At 37.9% G+C, this 18628-nt stretch overlaps 1 protein-coding gene across 4 annotated transcripts in view; it reads right to left on the minus strand.

Annotated features, from left to right (window-relative positions):
* Nucleotides 1–7174: 7174 nt before the first annotated feature.
* MIB1 (MIB E3 ubiquitin protein ligase 1) overlaps nt 7175–18628 on the minus strand; it is a 122514-nt gene continuing 111060 nt past the window's right edge. Inside the window, exon 21 of one of the 4 annotated variants that reach the window (XM_045004953.1) lies at nt 7175–13562. In XM_045004953.1, coding sequence (XP_044860888.1) covers nt 13422–13562 — 141 coding nt within the window. In that variant the 3' untranslated portion in view covers nt 7175–13421. Of the gene's footprint in view, nt 13566–17222; nt 17433–18628 lie in introns of those variants that run through there. The other 3 variants (XM_045004952.1, XM_045004955.1, XM_045004954.1) reach the window with 3 other exon arrangements.

Genomic DNA, 18628 nt, shown 5'->3' on the forward strand with positions numbered 1-18628 from the left:
GGAGAGCCTGGCTGAAGAGCAGCCAGCCTGTGGTAAGAAGCATCTACGTTTGTAAGGACATTGAAAGTGTTAAGATCAGCTTAGAATGTGTTTAGCTTTTATTTCATTTGACCAAATCTGACATGTTATGCTTTGATTTATTATCACTTAAAATCTATCTTTATAGTTAATAAATCTGTTTGTTATTCTACCTGAAGCAGTGCATTTGGTTTGGGGGGTTTGTCAGAGACTCACTTTGGTATAATAAGCCTGGTACATATCAATTTCTTTGTTAAACTGACAAACTGGATGCTGCAGACTTATAACTGGATGCTACAAGACAGAGGTTCCTAGGGTTGTGTCTGGGACCAGAGATATTAGCTAGTGTCATTCACTTGCAAGTAGCTGGGACCAGCTTACATGCCAGAGGCTGTCCGTGAACAGCCCAGGAGTGGGGGTTCTCACAGCAGAGCAGAGTAAGGCTGGCTCCCAGAGTCAAGGATTGGAGTGGCCCAGCAGATCACTGGTTGAGATAACACCAGAGGGGAACATCACACATATCCCTCCAGTGCAAAGGTTGTCACTATAGAACAGGTGATAGACCGCATTTTCTCTCCCATCATTGCTAATGCTGGTGGTGTTTCACCTGCACTAGAGTAAGAGAAGAATTTCAGACAGTCTTAAGTGCAGATAACCCCCCTTTGCACTATGCTCTCACCTGCGCAGGGTCACTGCACACCATTCCAATATGGACATGTAACCACACGTGTTGTACACACACTTTTGCAGCCAGTCTTCCCAGCTAAGTCTTGCAATGCTTTCCCCCACTTTTCAGTGACCACACTGCCTACTAATCACCTGCTCTCCTCAGTCCCATGGCATATTGAATTCTGCTGGTCCAAGACCACTGAGGTGATTTCAGGTCTGCCCATTATCCCCCCCATCCCATTATGCTTATGTAACACACACACATCCTGGGTGTGGTGTTCTGTCCCATCTAGTGGCACCAAGACCACTTAAAAAGAAAGAGATAAAATGAGTTTGCTCGACAGCCATAGCTAAGAGCCAGTTTGCTTATAATTCATGTGGTAGAGGCTCATGCCCTAAGCTCCAGAGGTCCCAGGTTCAATCCCACCCGCCAACAACCAGGGTCTGTCGGTGTTACAAGTGGGGGCTTGTCCGGGATTTGAACTGGGAAGACTGAAGCTCGGGTTGCACTTCCTCAGCTAGGGGAAGTATGTAACCCACACACCTCCTCAGTGTGGTGTTCTGTCCAATATAGTGGCACTGAGACCAGAGGGGGAGCGAGAGAGAGATAGAGATAAAATGAGTCTGCTCTACAGCCTTAGCTAAGAGCCAGTTGGCTTTTAGCTCATGCTGTAGAGGCTCATGCACTAAGCTCCAGAGGTTCCCAGTTTGATCCTGCCCGCTGATGACCAGGGTCTGTTGGCGTTACACTAGCACACCTATCATAAATACTTATATGGCCTCACAATCCTTAATGCATCTATTCTCCTAATATCCCTGTGAGGAAGGGAAATGTGATTATACCCATTTTACAGGAAGGTAAGATGGGAAACATAGAATTTAAGTGACTTGCCCAAGGTCAGACAGCAAACCTAGGGTTATCAGAGAATTGAACCCAGATCTCCCAAGTCCTGGGCTAGCACCCTAACCTCTGGACCTTTCTTCACCTCCTGATAGAAACTGATGCAGATTTGGGTGATCTCCACCAGGTCCCCACCTAAGTGAAATATGCAATCAATGACATGTTATTACGAGGAATAAAACTAAAATATTGTGGAGGGGGTTTTCTTGCATTAAAAGTTTTATTAAAATATACATTTTTATATTTACAGCATAATTATTTTTAAAATAGGATGTTTAAAATGGTGGCAGCTATAATTTATCAATATTTTTATTTTAGAGGTATAATTTTTAAATTTGGCTTGTGTGTTCTCTTGCCTTCTATATTTAAAAACAAAAAAGAGAAACAGAGAGAACATTAGTATAACATTTAAAGAGTCAGGAGATAAATGCGTTTATATTTACCCTTACTGCAGCTCACAATCTAGGCACTGCCAGAACAGTGTCTCTAGACACCTTGAAAAGAAAAAACAGAACAAAGAATATTAGTATAAATTACACATTCAGGGTCTAAGCCAAAATCCACTGATGTTAGTGAAAACACTCCATCAACTTCTATGGGAGATGGACCTGGCTCTTGGTCACTATGCAGCCTAACCTCCTGCAAACAAAACTCTATCAAAATGGTCTGAGCTACCATTTCTCTCCCCCCATCTCCCAAGAGGACCTAAATAAACCGCAGAGGGACCACAGCCAATAGGTGGTCTGCGGTGGGCAGAACATGATATGGCAGATCTCTTTCCCCTTGCCCCTAGCCTGAACAGTGTCCATCTCTGGATCTTGGAGAAGAAATGGGAAGAGAGAAAATAGTTATTTGAAAAAAAACCCAGAAAAAAATCACCATCAGACATCCGAAGAGTTAAGCAAAAACGTTACAAACAATTAGCTTCCCTCCATCCACATGAGCCAGTGCTCATTACAGTAGACCCTTAGTATAAAGAGAAGACAAAAGCAGCATCCTCTTCCCCATCTGCCATTTCACCTGGCTGGAACAGTGTGAGAGCCTAGCTTCTCAGAACACATCAGCCATAAGAGAATCAATCACTGGACTGAATCAAGAGTAATATGGAACAAGTACTACAGTTTCCTGTGCAATTGACTGGGCAAATTCTGTGTGGGAACTTTTAATTAGTTCTGTAGAGTGGATACTTCCAACCAGTGCAAGGCCGTGCTAGCAACACTTAGCCAAGCCCTCTGTGCTTGGAACAGTATATTGTCTAAATAGGCAAATGGATCAGAGATGTTTTTATTTTAGTTGTCACATCACAGAGAGGTGAGAGAAAGGGAAGAGTGATGGTTTTATTGTGCCAAGGAGCCAGCACACAGTTTAGCATGCACATTAGGAAATGCACTCAGTATAATTACTATTTATTTTATACAGCTTTCACACAGACTATCACAAAACACCTTACAATCATTGACATTGTAAGGATTATGAAAGCTTAGTGGGGAGAGTATTACAGGGAAAGCAGTTTCAAATGTACTTCCATACAAAGAGCCAGCACACTGCACTGTGAAAGGGGTAGAGGCCAAATCCCACCTCCCTTAACCATGCAAACAATGCTTGCTCACACGAATAGTCCCATTGAACTAAATGGGATTACTCTAAGAACTACTCATGTAAGTAACGTTTGCAGGACTGGGGCCAGAATTCACTTCTATACAATGCAACCCTTTCATAGTAAAGTTCCTCAGGTTATCACCAAGAGAATGTTGTTATAAGAGGAGGTACAGTGAGAAGTGGGAACTGCAGCCAGCCTATGGAAAGCCAGTCATTCCAGCTGATCCTCTTCACATCCCTCTGGGAGCAGCTGTAGCAAGACTCAGTGGGATCTAAGTTTAGCCCTCCCTCACAGGGCAGTGTTAACTTCTCTTCTCCATACCACTGCCACTGAGATGGAGGAGGCGATGACAATCGTCATTCTCAGGGGACTAACAAGGTAGAATGAGTTCATAGTGGCGGAGAAATTTCACTATATGTAATTCAGGAATTTCACACTTCACTATATGCAGTTTTAGAGTGAACTTATGTGTAGAAAGAGGGTCCTACTCTCCTATACCAAGACACCCGATCAGTCACACTTCGAGGCAGCTGGAAGCTGAAGATGCAAGGAAATGACTTTGAGAGGGAAGGAGTGAAGGTTCTGCTACCCACCGTGAACAGGCTGACAGGAGGAGGCAGAAATTGAGGAGTCTGGAGAAGGAGTTTAGAAGAACTGAAATGGGAGGATGGAGAGAAGGCGAGGAAGAAAGGAAAGAAAATGGTGTAGCTCCCAGAGTTCTCAGGATACCGAGGCCCTCTCTCAACTCACTGCACACAAGGAAGAATCTCAAGTGGATGCCTGTACCAAACGAAAAACTCTCACGATTAAACAGACTCAAGCACTTTTTTGGGAAATGACTTTGATGTAAATTTTGGGAAATTCTCCTGCTAGCCTTGTAGTCTGGTCTGCTTGACCTCTTTCTATGGGGTAGAGTGGTGCAAATGATAAAAGCATTCACTTGAAACAACTGTTTCCAGGTGCCTTGCATGCCCAAAGAGACCTTGAGAATTTGGACAGTCCCTTCCACTGACTAGGCTGATATGGTTCAAATCATGTTTAACCATTAGCGGTGTCACTACAGAGTTAGAGAGGTGGAGGGACATATTAATCAAGTCTAGGCCTCTATGAAATTTTGGGATACTCTGGGACGTATAGGAGACTAATGCAGGAGAAGCAGAAATCAAGTGTTCCCTTCTCCTATCCACTGGACAGTCTCATTTGAATCTTATCTGCTACAACTTCTTGCTTCTGAAAAAAAATCTGCAAGACTAAATGAATATTTTAAGCTACAGCTAAAGGTAAACACTCCATTGGAACTTTGCCCTAATCAATAGTAGCAATGTGCATGTCACATGGGAGTCAGAGGATAGACTATGGCTGCTTACTAGTCAGCAAATAAGTTAATTATACTTGCTCCTGCTTGGAGAATGGGACAAGTGAAGGTCCAGTCTGCCCATATTAATGCAATCATCATTATCCTTATACTTTGTTTGGTTTGTGATTATGACACAAAGATCTAAGGTTCTTGTCACAGTGGAGTGGTGTTACTGACCCCTGGTGGAAGAAACGTATTAGTACAGTCCAAATGTGTGCAATTTCCACCTAGAAAATAGGTTCAGGTTTTAATTCAAGTTCACAGTTATTTCTTGCAGAATATTGGGCTTTTATTAAAAAAGGAAATCCTCCAAAACAGGCAATTTTCCACACACAATGCTGTGATGTCCAAGGAGATGGTACATGCTCGTAAGTGGATTTTCCCAGTCTTGGATAGATTAGCACAAATTAAATGTCTCACTGATCTGTGTACGGCAGGAGCAGCAAATTCAGTTTAAATGAATTCACACCACTATAAGAAGTAGTTGCATTAAGTATACAGTGGTAGAACAGTGAAAATGTTTGTAGCAATTCTGAACTGTTACTTTCTCAGCTAGCATTGCTCTTGATTTTTAAAGTACCTTAAAATATTTAAGTAAACAGTGGTTTCAGAACTAAAAAAATTGCTTTTCTAAAAATTAAAAACAAATTAAGGATTAAAGACAGATTTTTTCAAAGCCACTTGGGACCTTTGGACACATACTGCATCTAAATCCCCTACACAGCTTTGAAAATCTCAGCCAAAAATCTTTTAACAATAGCAAAACTACAAAGATGCTTTATTCTTAAAACAAACAAGAGTCCCCAAGTCTAAGCTACCTCATTGGCTTGAACAAGAGTGTGATGACAAGATTCTCCCCCCACCACCCATGTATTCTTCAGAACCTGTTGATTCTTGCTTTTAAGTAAGATCTTTCAGATTATGCCCAGGTATGACACTGAACTGAGTGACTATGATCTTTTTCTCAAAAAGATTTCAAAAAACCTTTCAATCCTCAACAGATACCAAAATATGTATCACATCTTCCATTCTAATACAAAACTTTAACAGTGACCTCACATGCTTTTATATCAGTTATATCAACAGTTTAGTACATCTGCCACATACTCCATGACACTCCTGAGGTCACTGTCAAAGTTCTCCATTAGAGTGCAAATTTGAGGTACATATTGCTTTTTGTATCTGTTGGCAGCAAAAACCTTCAGGAATGTGTTAACAGTGTTGTACACAATATGAGAGTGAATTGTCATGACAAATCCCAAGGGACCTAGACTCTTTGCGGATGGAGCACCTTCCAGATTGATCTCACAGGATACCAGAATAGCCTTTTGCAAGGTTTCATTGGTCATTTTCACCTCAGCAGCTGAGAAACTCTTGACCATTTTGGCTACAAGGACAACTGATCAGATTGTCACAGTGGTCCGCTAATACAAAGGTAAAAAGGAATGCACAAATCTTTTCCCTGATTTCCATTCTTTTAAGGTTTTGAATGCACGGGTGTGTACTGTCACAACTTTAACTGCCACTAAACTGGTTTTTGGTTGCTAATTACCTAGGGTTTTGTTTTGTTTTCTAATATGGCTTTGGTGTACCTCAATGAATAGCTTCCTAGAGTCAGAAAGGGGAGCTATACTTGCCTGTGAATCAGAGGGAGAAACTATGTTGCTAATGCTGATCCTATTTTAACCTTCATGAAGAACACAATGCAATGACATGCCACTGTAAACTCTGTATAAATTTAAAACAGGGATAAAATGTTATTGAAAGTACACCAAGATCAACCTTTCATGTTTGCTAACCTGTCAGCTGGAAGCAACCACCATGAAGGATTTTGTCTCATTATTTACCTCCCAAAATACCGGGTAGCCTCTCATAAACTTCCAGAAATTTGATATAGCCAGGAGTGTCTGCATTATATAGGCAGGTCTATAACATGGGCATAGGTCTGAGTTGATCATTTGGCAGGAGTATAAATGTGACTACCCTTAAAAGTGCTAAAACTGTGCAAGCTCATCTATTATAATCAAATGGGAGAATACATGCAAATTCTACTACCTCTGTGCAGTAAGTGTGCAAAGATCTACAAAAATGTGCACTTACACAGAGATTTAAAATATGAAGAACACGATCAAGCCTTTTATTTCTCATGTATATGACACATGCTAAAGAAACTCAGGATAAGATATACCAAACCAAATAGTTACTTATTTGAATATGTTATTCTAGAGCATTCCAAGTCAATTTCAGTCACTCTGGATGTTTTTCATGTTGCTGTAAATGCACTGTTCAATGGTATATTTAAACAATTCTGGTTCTTTAACACACAAAATTTGGACAAGGAGCTTTCTTCCTATTATAGAGCCATAGTGCCTAGCCTGCTTTATGATGTGAAATTCTAAAACCCAGAAAAGATACCAAACATTTGTTCAAATTACAGTCTCAAAGTATTTTACATTTTTAACTTTGTTGGGATATAATGCCATTAAGATTTCTGATTTTCAAGAAAGCTGTAATTAAATGAGCAGAAATGAGCTGCCTCTCCCTTTCTAATAACCTCTAATAGATGTTAGTTCAGTGCAGTAAGTTTAAGTCAAAGCTTGTTTAAAAAAAAAAGTCAGAATGAGACTCATTATATAATAAGTTTTATTAACAATACGGTACATTAGCATTTGTTCTGAAAAGCTTAGGCCTTGCTAAGCAGTTTTAATCAATGCAATTATGTAAAGCTATTTGCAGTACAGAAATCAACTACATTCACACACAACTTGAATTAAATCCAGTCAACAGTCATGTCAAATCTACAATTTACCAAAAATACAAAGTTGATTTTCTAACAAAAGCAAAAAATGTTGTTGTGGTTCAGTAAAACCCATTTTTTACTACAGAGTAAGTTGCACCCATAACTAAGCGTGGGACAAAGAAAATACTTTTCTAGAAGCCCAGAGTAAGACTTACACTTTCGTAACTATGAAATGCCATGCAGACTTCTTGTTTATAGAAAGATTTGCTAGGTCCAAATTATGAAGCTAATTTTTGCTAGAAGTTGGTTTATAAAATGATTCTCCTTTCCTACTAAAAATGTCATTATGTAGAATTTTCTATCCACCTTCTCTCCCAAAAGCTATTTGTCTGATTTGGAATAACGTCCTCAGGCTCCTATCATAATTGCTCTATTGGTGTAGTTATCATAAACAAGACTTACCAAAAGCATAACAAAAGTTAAATCTGCTCACTTTCCTTTACAGAAAGACAAATAAGTGGTTTAAATGCAACACATTAACTACATATACATTTATGCTGCACAAACTCAGTTTGTAGATTCATATGTACTTCTATTCTGTAAAGGATCTATGGCTGCTGCCAATTCAATTGTTCTATCAAGGCACTACACAACCATTAAACCTCTAATATTCTCCAAGATGCACTGAAGAACATTTATGAACGTGTTTAAGTTGTTAAAAAAGCCCTGAGTCAGAACTTTCATACTTACTGCAGCTATAACTATAAAAATGGCACACAATAAAACTTTATAGACAACATTATTTTACTCTGTGAACAAAACACATTCTGTATTGTAAAAGGAAAATAGTATATGAATTCCAGCAACTTAGGGAAGGGAAACAGGAATGTACAGTACTATGGGGAATGATACATTCCTCCTGTACATCATTTATACAGTCAGCAATAATCCTTTATGTCACACCTAGTCAGGCACCAAAACTGATGTATCAAAACTAAATTGTAGTGTTTAAGAAAACTCCCACTCCTTTCCAAAGGTAAAGAACGATTACTGTAGAACTGAACACTTGGACAGAAAAAAGGCAGAGTTACTAAAAGTAACATTGTAGCGGTCTGTAAGAACTTCTGTCTGTGATCTATTCAACACAAGTTATGGTCCAAGCTATACAAAATTAATCAGCAACTATTAAAAGAGCAAAATGTAACTTTTGACATTTGCAATATTGTCGAGAAGCTCAGAGAGATCTAATAACTCAAAGCAACTTTCTCAAACAATTTAGTGTTTACACTAGCCACAAATTGTAAGTAATACTGCTATAAATAAGTAGGCATACTTTAGTAAAACTCCATCTCTAGATAATATCTACACAGTATCAGTGAATATTCTTATCAAAACATAAAGGCAAGATCAAATCAGATTCTTTTAAAAAAGCTAGTTTCATAAGCCTGTAGAACTAGACTGAAAACATTTTTAAGACTATGTTAACAAGGCACTCAAAACTTTTCTATATTCCAATTTGGCTCAAGTTTATAGTTAAACTAGTTTTGGAAGGAATTTTCACGTTTACAAAGTAACTTGTGTTTATTACCTTTCCAGTTTAATTTTTTATTTTTTGGTACCCATTTTTTCTTAAATGGGAATTTGTCCTAAACTAATCTAGAACCACTTAATTAGTATTTTAACAAAAAAAGGAAAGCACATAGCTGTGACTCAAATCCTGCAACGTGCCAAATGCCTTGAATGTAGAGCAGGAGATACTGAATATCTTTAAGTAATGGGCCTGAAAAGTCATGGTACATTATTGGGGGGAAAAAATAGCTGAAAAATTAAGTGATTAAGTTCTGACATCTTTAAGCTATTTAGCTTACTGTACAGACCCCTCAAATTTAAAATTAAGGTCTCTTCATAGTTCCTTTACAATACTATTGTGTATAGAAGCCATCTCTAATTTAATCTTATTGATTACCATACAGAAAGGAAAGATGTTCAAGCAAACTTTTAAGCATACTTTGCACCCAAATAATAAACTATAATGTCGATATCTTCTTGACTGTATTTCAAGAAATAAGTCATTGAAGAAGCTCCTCCAACCAATTCCATTCCCAAACAACTTTTAATATTGGGGAATTGTTCTAAGAATAACAAAAGTGATATCTGCAATTCTCAAACATGTATATTAAATCTAATTGTCTATTTACTGATTCTTTATCTAGTATTTGCTCTGTTTCAGTAAAATCTGTAGTGATTCACTCACAGACATACACTGACCCATCCTCATCTTTCCCTACTTGCTATGATTCCCACCTATCTTCTGAGCCTAGGATTCCCCCCAACCTCGTTTTAAAACAAAGGTATCCAATAGAAGTATGCAAGCCTTTCAGACAATATCAGGTTGCAGACATACTATTGCTAAGTGATGTGACTATACTGTATAAATATGGTCTGATACAGCTGGTTTCTTCAAAGCTACCTAAATCTTTAGCTTTAATATACATTACAATCTGAAGAGATAGTGTACAAGTCTAAACATCTGTTTACATATGCAACAATGTTTTGGCAAACATTTCTTAAAATCAATTAAAAATCAGTTTGAAAGTACTATATCTGACTTCATAATGTCAATTGGGATAAACTCTCACCTGTAAACAGAATGCCAATACTAGCACCTTAAACAATAAGCGCTACAAAGTTAAACTGCTTAATTACTTTTTTTAAAAAGCAGTTGTCTAATTAAACTATTTGGCTTGAATTTGTGATATCATCGTTACATTTTTTACATGGAATCATGCATGCAACACTGCTCAACCAAGTTGAATACAAAAAAAGCAATATATAATGAGAGGTCTGTATGTGTTGATGGGGACAAACCAGGGACCATGGTGTGAAAAGGACAGCTCTTGGAGCAGCATCTTTATTCACGTGTGTGTGTGTATGTATACACACACAATCTATGGCTATCTTACAGCAGCAATAGTTATGTAGCTGAGGAACTGCTGAAAAATATAAAGCAAACAGTGAACTGAACTCCTCTATCACCAACACACTTGACATCTGACAGAACTCCTCTATCACCTGACATCTGTGCGCCCCACAGATGAAGTACGCTCAGCATTGCTACCCTGGATGCCTTGATTTTGTCCTTTAGGAAAATACTTAAATGCCCTGTTAAATTTGGTTCAAGTATTGGTTGCATCATCAGATGGTAACATTTGATCAAATTAATTCAGACAACCTGAAAAGCTCAGGCACATAAGACACAATAGAGGGTGAAATCCCGGTCCCACTGAAATGAGAACACCCACTGACTTTAGTAGAGACAAGCTTTAATTCATACTATTTAAACAGCTGAAAATTGCATGAAAAAATAGGATCTTACCACTGGTTTGTTCCAATGCTGAATGCTAACAAAACCCTAGCACAATTTACTTAAATGTTATAAAAATATCGACTGCTATGTGGTAAGTAGTGCATTGAGCTACCATAATGGGGTTTTGAGTTAGAACTGCATTTACCAAGAGATAGTGCAGGAGTGGTGATCAACTGTTAATCGAGTACTTTGTACTGAGCCTTTATGGAGAGGCCTTTCTGAATAATTTAAGTATAAAATAGTGCTCAAAAATGTGTCTGCCCTGGGTTAAAGAGAACCATGTCACAGACCTGATACAAGAGAATGAAATTCATAGTGAGGGGTCCAGTGTTGTGCCATATTAGAGAGAACCAGTTCTTCTGGAGAATCGTTGACGGGGGACATGAAGCCAAAGGGTCTTGCTGTGCAACCCTAGCCACAGAAGCCAGGTGACCCTTATGTCAAGCGGAATGGGCTACCAAATCATTTTCCCAAAAACACTGGAAAATCATACCAGAACTATTCTGATTATACAAGAACACAGAATGTAAGAATTCTCCCAATTCTCTCAGACTGGAATTCTAAAACCTCAGTTAACCAGGCTGCAACTCCAAAAGTATATAAAATTCCTAGAGCTAAAGCAATTAAACCTGTTGTGGGACTGCTAAACTGAGGACGAGATTTACTGACAACCAAAGATTTTGTATAGAAGCTACTGGGATCTGCCTCTTTTAGAATAGGGACTCAAAACACCAGGCAAAGCAGAAAGCTATGTAAATGACCAAACACAGAGTGAGATTTATGGTGTATATATATGACTGCTGGAACATCAGAACAAAGAATACTGGATTGGATTGTTCAAACCCGAGTTTAAAAGAGCAAGGAACATTTACCTGTTGAAACAGAAATTTTGGGGCATAGATTGTTTTGTCAGCTAATGCATTATGTATTGATTTTCTAAGAAACCACTGCAGAGTTTCCTTTTACCATACAGGTGTTCTAACTGCATGATCAATACTTTAAAAGCATTGGTAAATTCTTCTGAGATTTTGGCTGAAGTCTGCAGAATTCCAAAGATCAACACAAGCTTATCACACACTTCAGAAGACTGTGCATTGTGTAAGCATGTGATTTTCCAAGTGAAGAATGCAGGCTATGAATCACTTCATTCTCACCTTGATCTTCCCCAGACCAATTCCCACTTTCATGTCCCTGCCACATGTAACAGGAGTTAAATGAAGGAGACTAGTGTTCGCTGCAAGTAAGGCACCTAACTGAATCCACTGTATATTTCACAATCCTTGAAAGAAATTGTCCAAATCAGGACTAAGCAAGCACTGATTTCATATTCTATTCAATCAGTAATTCAGGTAACTGCTGAATGGCTTTTATATGCCATCATCATTTGGCTGTAAGAGCTTCGAATTTAACTCCTTTCCTGAAATCCTGACTACGGTCCCACCACCAAAGCCTGAAGAACATTTGGATTGTGCTCTTACTCATGTTTTAGAGCTGCTGGTAGTAGTCAAAGAGCCATCTATAAGTGCAATACAAATCCTAGCTAACTCCGACAACCAGTTTCAAATTGCCTATCCATGTGTCAGGAAACCCCCAGACTTATCACCACTGTTTTGCTTAATATTAGCTATTAAACGGTCTCTGCTGGGCTCTGAAATTAATACCCCATTGAGATGAATGGGCAATATATAGTTTACCTCCTTTGCTGTTGCTACAGTTTCCCTACAGATAATTCTTCTGTAAGACTGGCTTAATAGAACACCACACTGATTTATGTAAGAAACCCACAGTCTGCAACAGAAAAGATGATTTAAAGAACAGCTGATTTCTACAAAATTCAAAGGAAAAATATACCACCCAGTTTCCTTAGATCACGAGACCCATAATTTCCCTACTCTCTGGTTATACACTTGTTCCTCAAAGATTTTAATCAACTACACTCTTTAGGTGTGAAATTGATAACTCATCTACACTTTATTTTTCAAATACCTTGTCAAGAAAAACAATCAGGACTCTCCTCTCATAACTATATATATTAGTTTTTTTCGTCAACAGGGTTAAGAAGTTCCTTATTTAGTTTAATTTGATCCTGTCAGACTGAAGTACAGTTTTGGGGGCATAACATTCCCAAAGCAAATTTGTGTTTCTTTCCACTGACATTCTCCTCTAAATCCACACTGAGGGCACATTACAGTCAGTTATCCATATGGTTATATTATGATGTCATCTTATAGGAACTGTATGGTACTGAATATTACTTGGATATATTGTGCTGATTTTGCATTACTGTACCTTTCAAGACAATAGTACTATGAGGCATACGTTTCTGTCATTTGACAATTGAGCATATGCTGAAGAGGTGTCAAACTTGGGCTAAAAAAATAAATATTTGAAAGCAACTGGCAGTACAAAATCTACATCACTTGATGGCTGAAATTAAAGTCCATACGTACATATAAAAACTTTAAAGATACCAAAACAGAAAGTCATGATTGTCCCTTTATACTTGGTGCTTTAAGGGGGTGAGGGGAAAAGACTGTTTTATTAATTTAGCCTTATCTTAGCTGTCTCGATAGTACAACTAAAAGTTGACTGTTCAAATACTGTTTTCTTTTCTGATGTGTTTAGTCTTTAAGAAATTACAATGTAGCACATATGCACTGCAGTATTAGAAATGTTTTCATTAGAACCTTCAACTGCCTTTCAAACTTAGAGATTTGATGACCAAAATGTACTGACAATTTGATAAGCTAACAGAAGACACTTGTTTTATTAATACAAAAGGATTCTTCGTTCTATAGCCTTGCGGCATATAGGGCATTCACTCATTCGGTCTCCACAAAGCTGACATGTTCCATGGCCACAGAGAAAGATCATATTCTTCAGACGATCCAAACAAACAGGGCACATGGTCTGTAAAAGATTTTGACAAGTTAGGTAGTGGACAGCAATGGTGAGAAAAAAGTATCGAGTATGCATTCTATTAATTGTAGAAAATTTAATATATGCAACTGTTGTGTGAACAGAGATCACTGCCATAGAGAAACCAAGCCACAGAACGACGACAGATTCAATAACCTGCCTTTTGACATTAAATATAAAAATAGAAAATTCACTATTTCGTTTAATCCTCAGTATAAAATATTTGTTTCATGAAGGGATAACTGATTTTTTTAAACTCCTTCTCCACAAAATAAGAAAACCAACCCCACAGTAGCTTTCTAAACAAATCTGATGGCATTATTTAAGTTCACAGCAGAGTAAATAAGTGATTTTCAGCTGCATCCCCCTTTGGTTTCCTTTATAAAATTTTAAGAAAACAGGGAAATCTACAAAGCACAGACATTTGTGTATGTAATTCAATGAACAAATTATTTACCACCTATGCCTCAAATTTCTACCTACTCATTTACCTACCTCTCTCTCTCACACACACACACACCCACCCAACCAAGCACCTCATGGACTCAAATAGTATGAATATGGTTTTGCTTTTTTAAAAATAGTTAACTGTCCCAGCATACGTGCTAAACACCATAGATGTGAACTGACTTGCAATTTTCTTCTGGGAAGTGATTTGCTCACTGATTTGGAATCTTAAGTAACTCAATATTTTCAGAAGCTTTACCAACAACATTTAAGATACCAGCTTTCTGAAAAAAAGTAACTGGTGTACTCCAATATATGCTTTAATTCTGTACTTTCAATGTAACTTGTAAAGGAATAATCATTACTTGCATAGGCCCATATCCTGCATGTGTTCTGTTTTTTTACAAATCCAGATAACATCTATGAAAATTTAATGTTTCAGTGGAGGGCTGCTCAACTTATCTGAGCCTTTTACCCCTAACTCAGATCCACACAGCAACTCTTTAAAACCAGTTTTTACTACTGAACATAAAGTGAGACCCAATACCCAAAAGGATCTCTTACAACTGTTCACCATGAAAGTTTGTTCCTTAAGAGAACCATCCTTGACTGTGCCTGAAATATCCTCCACCTACATCATATGCAAAAATTCAACTACAAGGCACATGTTTGTTCCTTCACCATAATCACATTAAAGTTTCATTTATAAATGGTTTATAAAGTGGTAATACATAAATAGATTTTTAATAAATACACCGCTACCTCGATATAACGCCACTCAATATAACACAAATTTGGATATAATGCGGTAAAGCAGTGCTCCAGCGGGAGGGGGGGCTGCGCACTCCGGTGGATCAAAGCAAGTTCAATATAACACGGTTTCACCTATAAGGCGGTAAGATTGTTTGGCTCCCAAGGACAGCGTTATATCGAGGTAGAGGTGTAATCAATTGTTACAGATTGTTAGATCAACAGGTTGCTTATAACCACAACTTATATCTATTGAGGAGTTTCTACTCGTTCTTAAACGGACATCTATAGTTCACCTGAGACACATACTAATGCCTGTAACATGCTTATAACTGAACAAATGTTGTAAACCTTTTATAAACCATGTATAATTGGACCCTTAACAACAGCGGCCCACATCTCAAAAACAAATTTATTTCACTATCACCTTGCACTTGTGCACTGTTTTTTCTGATCTACTTTTTAAATCACTGCAGGTTTACCAAAGTAGTGTTACACCAGGGAAAGGTGTACATATCCACGGCAGTGTCCACACAATGAAATGTAAAATTTTAGGCATGCCTTCTATAGAATCAATTAAATGCAGGGACAAACATTCTTTAGTGTACTCCTGGTTATCATGGCTCATGACTTCAACATGTTTACACAGTTTAAAATCAGAAATTGGCCAATTATCTCGTATTTCAATCTCTGTGAGATCAGCAAAGCTAAGGAGCTGCCAGAAGGTATCTTCTGGGTAAATCTACAGTGCAGTAAGAGACCAGTGGCATAGCCATGGCTGGCCCGGGTCAGTGGATTCAGACTCGCTGGGCTAAAAATTACAGTGTAGGGTTCAGTCTGGAACCCAGGCTCTGAAACCCTTTGGTAGGTCTCAGAGCCCAGGTTCCAGCCCGAACCCAAACATCTAACTGCAGTTTTTAGCCCTGCAGCCCTAGCCTCGTGAGCTCTGAGACCTGAGCTCTGAGATTCATGCCAGAGGTTTTTTATTGCAGAGTAGACACACCCACTGCCAGATAAGACCGTGAACTTTTTGAATGAATTTGCAAATATAAAAAATTATACATTCTCAACAAGCATATTTCATATTCAAATGTTGTCAGGGTGAGTATGGCATCACCACTGAAAATCATAAATAGATATAACTCAAAATGTATGTAATTATATCTTCCACTAAAGCACTGCAAGGGACTGATTGTAAATCAGTCCATCCACCCTCTTCCTCACCCAAGCCAAATCCTCACCGGGTACAACTAAGTATCATCCTTGTAATTCATAGTTGTAAAGTCCAAAGTATGGGGAAATTCTTCATTAATTACTTATTAACATTAAATTGCTTTCCTGTGCTGCATGTACATAATTTAATGGTCCTAAAGTATCCCTTTTAGAAGGGATACAAGGTGTAAACCCTAAATCTCATCCTGCAACAACAGAATTCAAGTCCTCCCCATTGTATGTTCTTTACCCCTATAGTTTGCTTTGGGGTCTGACTATATATCTTACAATTAAGATAAAAAAATCTGTTTCTCTCCAATATACTACAGAGTAATTTGGAAATGTATATGCACATCACAGGACACTGTAAAAGTGTATTCTGCCTAAGCAATGGGGGCAAAAATTTGTTTTAGTTTATTCATTTCATTGCAGCACACAATTTGGAAGTAATTCCCTGGTGGTAGCTCAAACTCAAAAAATAGGTCTTTCTTTAACTGTATGGCAGCACGAGCAGATCGTCCAGATTCTTCCTGCTTATCATGAAAACGGTGAATATTTATTTGTAGAGACCAGTTTCATTTTTCAATGTCATACATGTTTTAGTTTATTTACCTTCACATGGCAGCAGCTTTAAGTAACTTTGCACAGAACGATCAACCTACCTGCCTGCTCTCCATCTGTACTCTAGTTACATGACTATCAGTGCATTACACCCTGCTTTTGTAACAAGAACATCAGCAAACAAATGGTAGATATTTTGACAATACTTTTAATTTGGCCTTATGCTTTGGTGCCAAAATTTGATGTCTATCACCTCGACCCTATATGAATAAATTAGCTGAAGATCTTTTGAGGGGAAACAAATGAAAATTCTGTGCCTGGAGAAAGTATTTGATTTCTTTTTATATATTATGTATTCTTGCTTCTGAACCACCACCATAAAGGCACCCAGACAGTTCTAATCAGTTGTAATCCACAGACTTAAGATAGTATGGAAAGCATGAGATTATCACTGGGGTACGATATTGCAAATAAGTCAATTTTAGCAGAATATTTTAGTTTTTGTCTGATATTGGTGCCATATTAGAACCTATAACAATCTTTTATTATTGATAACAGTATGTTTCCAGGCACAAGATACAGGTGCACAGTGACATTACAATAACTTTAATTTTAAATAAAAATAAATGACATACGTATGGTGAAGGAACATATATAAGGTATTTATTACAGACAGATGAGGACGATTACGTATGAAATGTGGTGGAGGAACTGCAATCACAGTCAAAGATGGTTCAAATTCAGGGAATCCCTGAAGAATGATGTGGTCATCGTGTGGGGATTTTGCTGACATCAGGCCTCGCTTCTGGCACCAGAAATGGTTTTAAAAGGTTGCTGCACTAATGTATTAGATTATCACTGAAGACATGAGTTGAAACGTAGGTATACCTGCTGAAAAGAACAAATATGAAGTTTTAAGAACAAATATGAATTTCACATTAGAAGTGCAGTTTTAAAGCAGAAAATGAAAAAAATATGTTTAAAATGGAACTCTGGATATAACTTCAGGCACATATTTAAGATACAATTGAAGATTTTTTTTTTTTAAATAAAAAATAGCAATTAACTAGAATCTACAACTCATTAACCCCTCTCACAACAGTAAACAGAAAAGTCACCTAGAAGACAAATTAAAAGGTTCCAAATGAGACAGGTCAGCCAGTTCCCTGAGAAACAAAATAGAATTTCAAACAAGCTAGATTTCAAGCAGAATCATTTCAACAAAATAACTACTTGACATGGCAGTCAATTAAGAGATGGTCAAAAACAAGCAGCCATATACATCCTGCTCAGGGGCAAAGAGAATAGTCAAGTGACCATATTTGAAAATCAGCCTAAAAATAGAGTACTGGACAGTAACTGCACTGCAAAAATCCAGGCAACAGAGAATATTAAAAAATATTTTTTGTTAAACACTTAACTTTTTGATGACCAGAAAAACAGAAAATGAAACCAACAAAATAGCCTCAAATGTTATAGGTGAGAAGGAACTATAGTGTTTTTTGTTTGTTTGTTTTTAAAGTCTACCTGCCCTTATACAGGCACAAATTAGGTTGGAAACTGCTTTGAGTTGAACATAAAGATTTTCAATAATGGGGTCTCAGTCAGTTGCCGGGGTGAGGGTAGACAATTATTGATAGTCAAATACCAGAGGGGTAGCCATGTTAGTCTGGATCTGTAAAAGCAGCAAAGAGTTCTGTGGCACCTTATAGACTAACAAACGTATTGGAGCATGCGCTTTCGTGGGTGAATACCCACTTCGTCGGATGCAATCCGACGATGCATCCAACAAAGTGGGTATTCACCCACGAAAGCGCATGCTCCAATACGTTTGTTAGTCTATAAGGTGCCACAGAACTCTTTGCCAATTATTGATAGGTTTTCCTCTGAGGTTAATATCTGACAGTACATCAGGTCTCAAATTTTCAAAGGCATTTACAGATGTGGCCCAGAACTAGGTGATTCAAAACCTTCTCTCTGAACTTTCAGGTAGGTCTGTAACAGACAGCCAGGGCTGTCTGGATTAACTCAGATACCAGCCATCTTTGAAGCACTATACACTACTCTAAGTGCACAAGAGATAAAAA

This window comes from Mauremys mutica, chromosome 2 (assembly GCF_020497125.1).
Source record: "Mauremys mutica isolate MM-2020 ecotype Southern chromosome 2, ASM2049712v1, whole genome shotgun sequence".
NCBI classification, from domain to species: Eukaryota; Metazoa; Chordata; order Testudines; family Geoemydidae; genus Mauremys; species Mauremys mutica.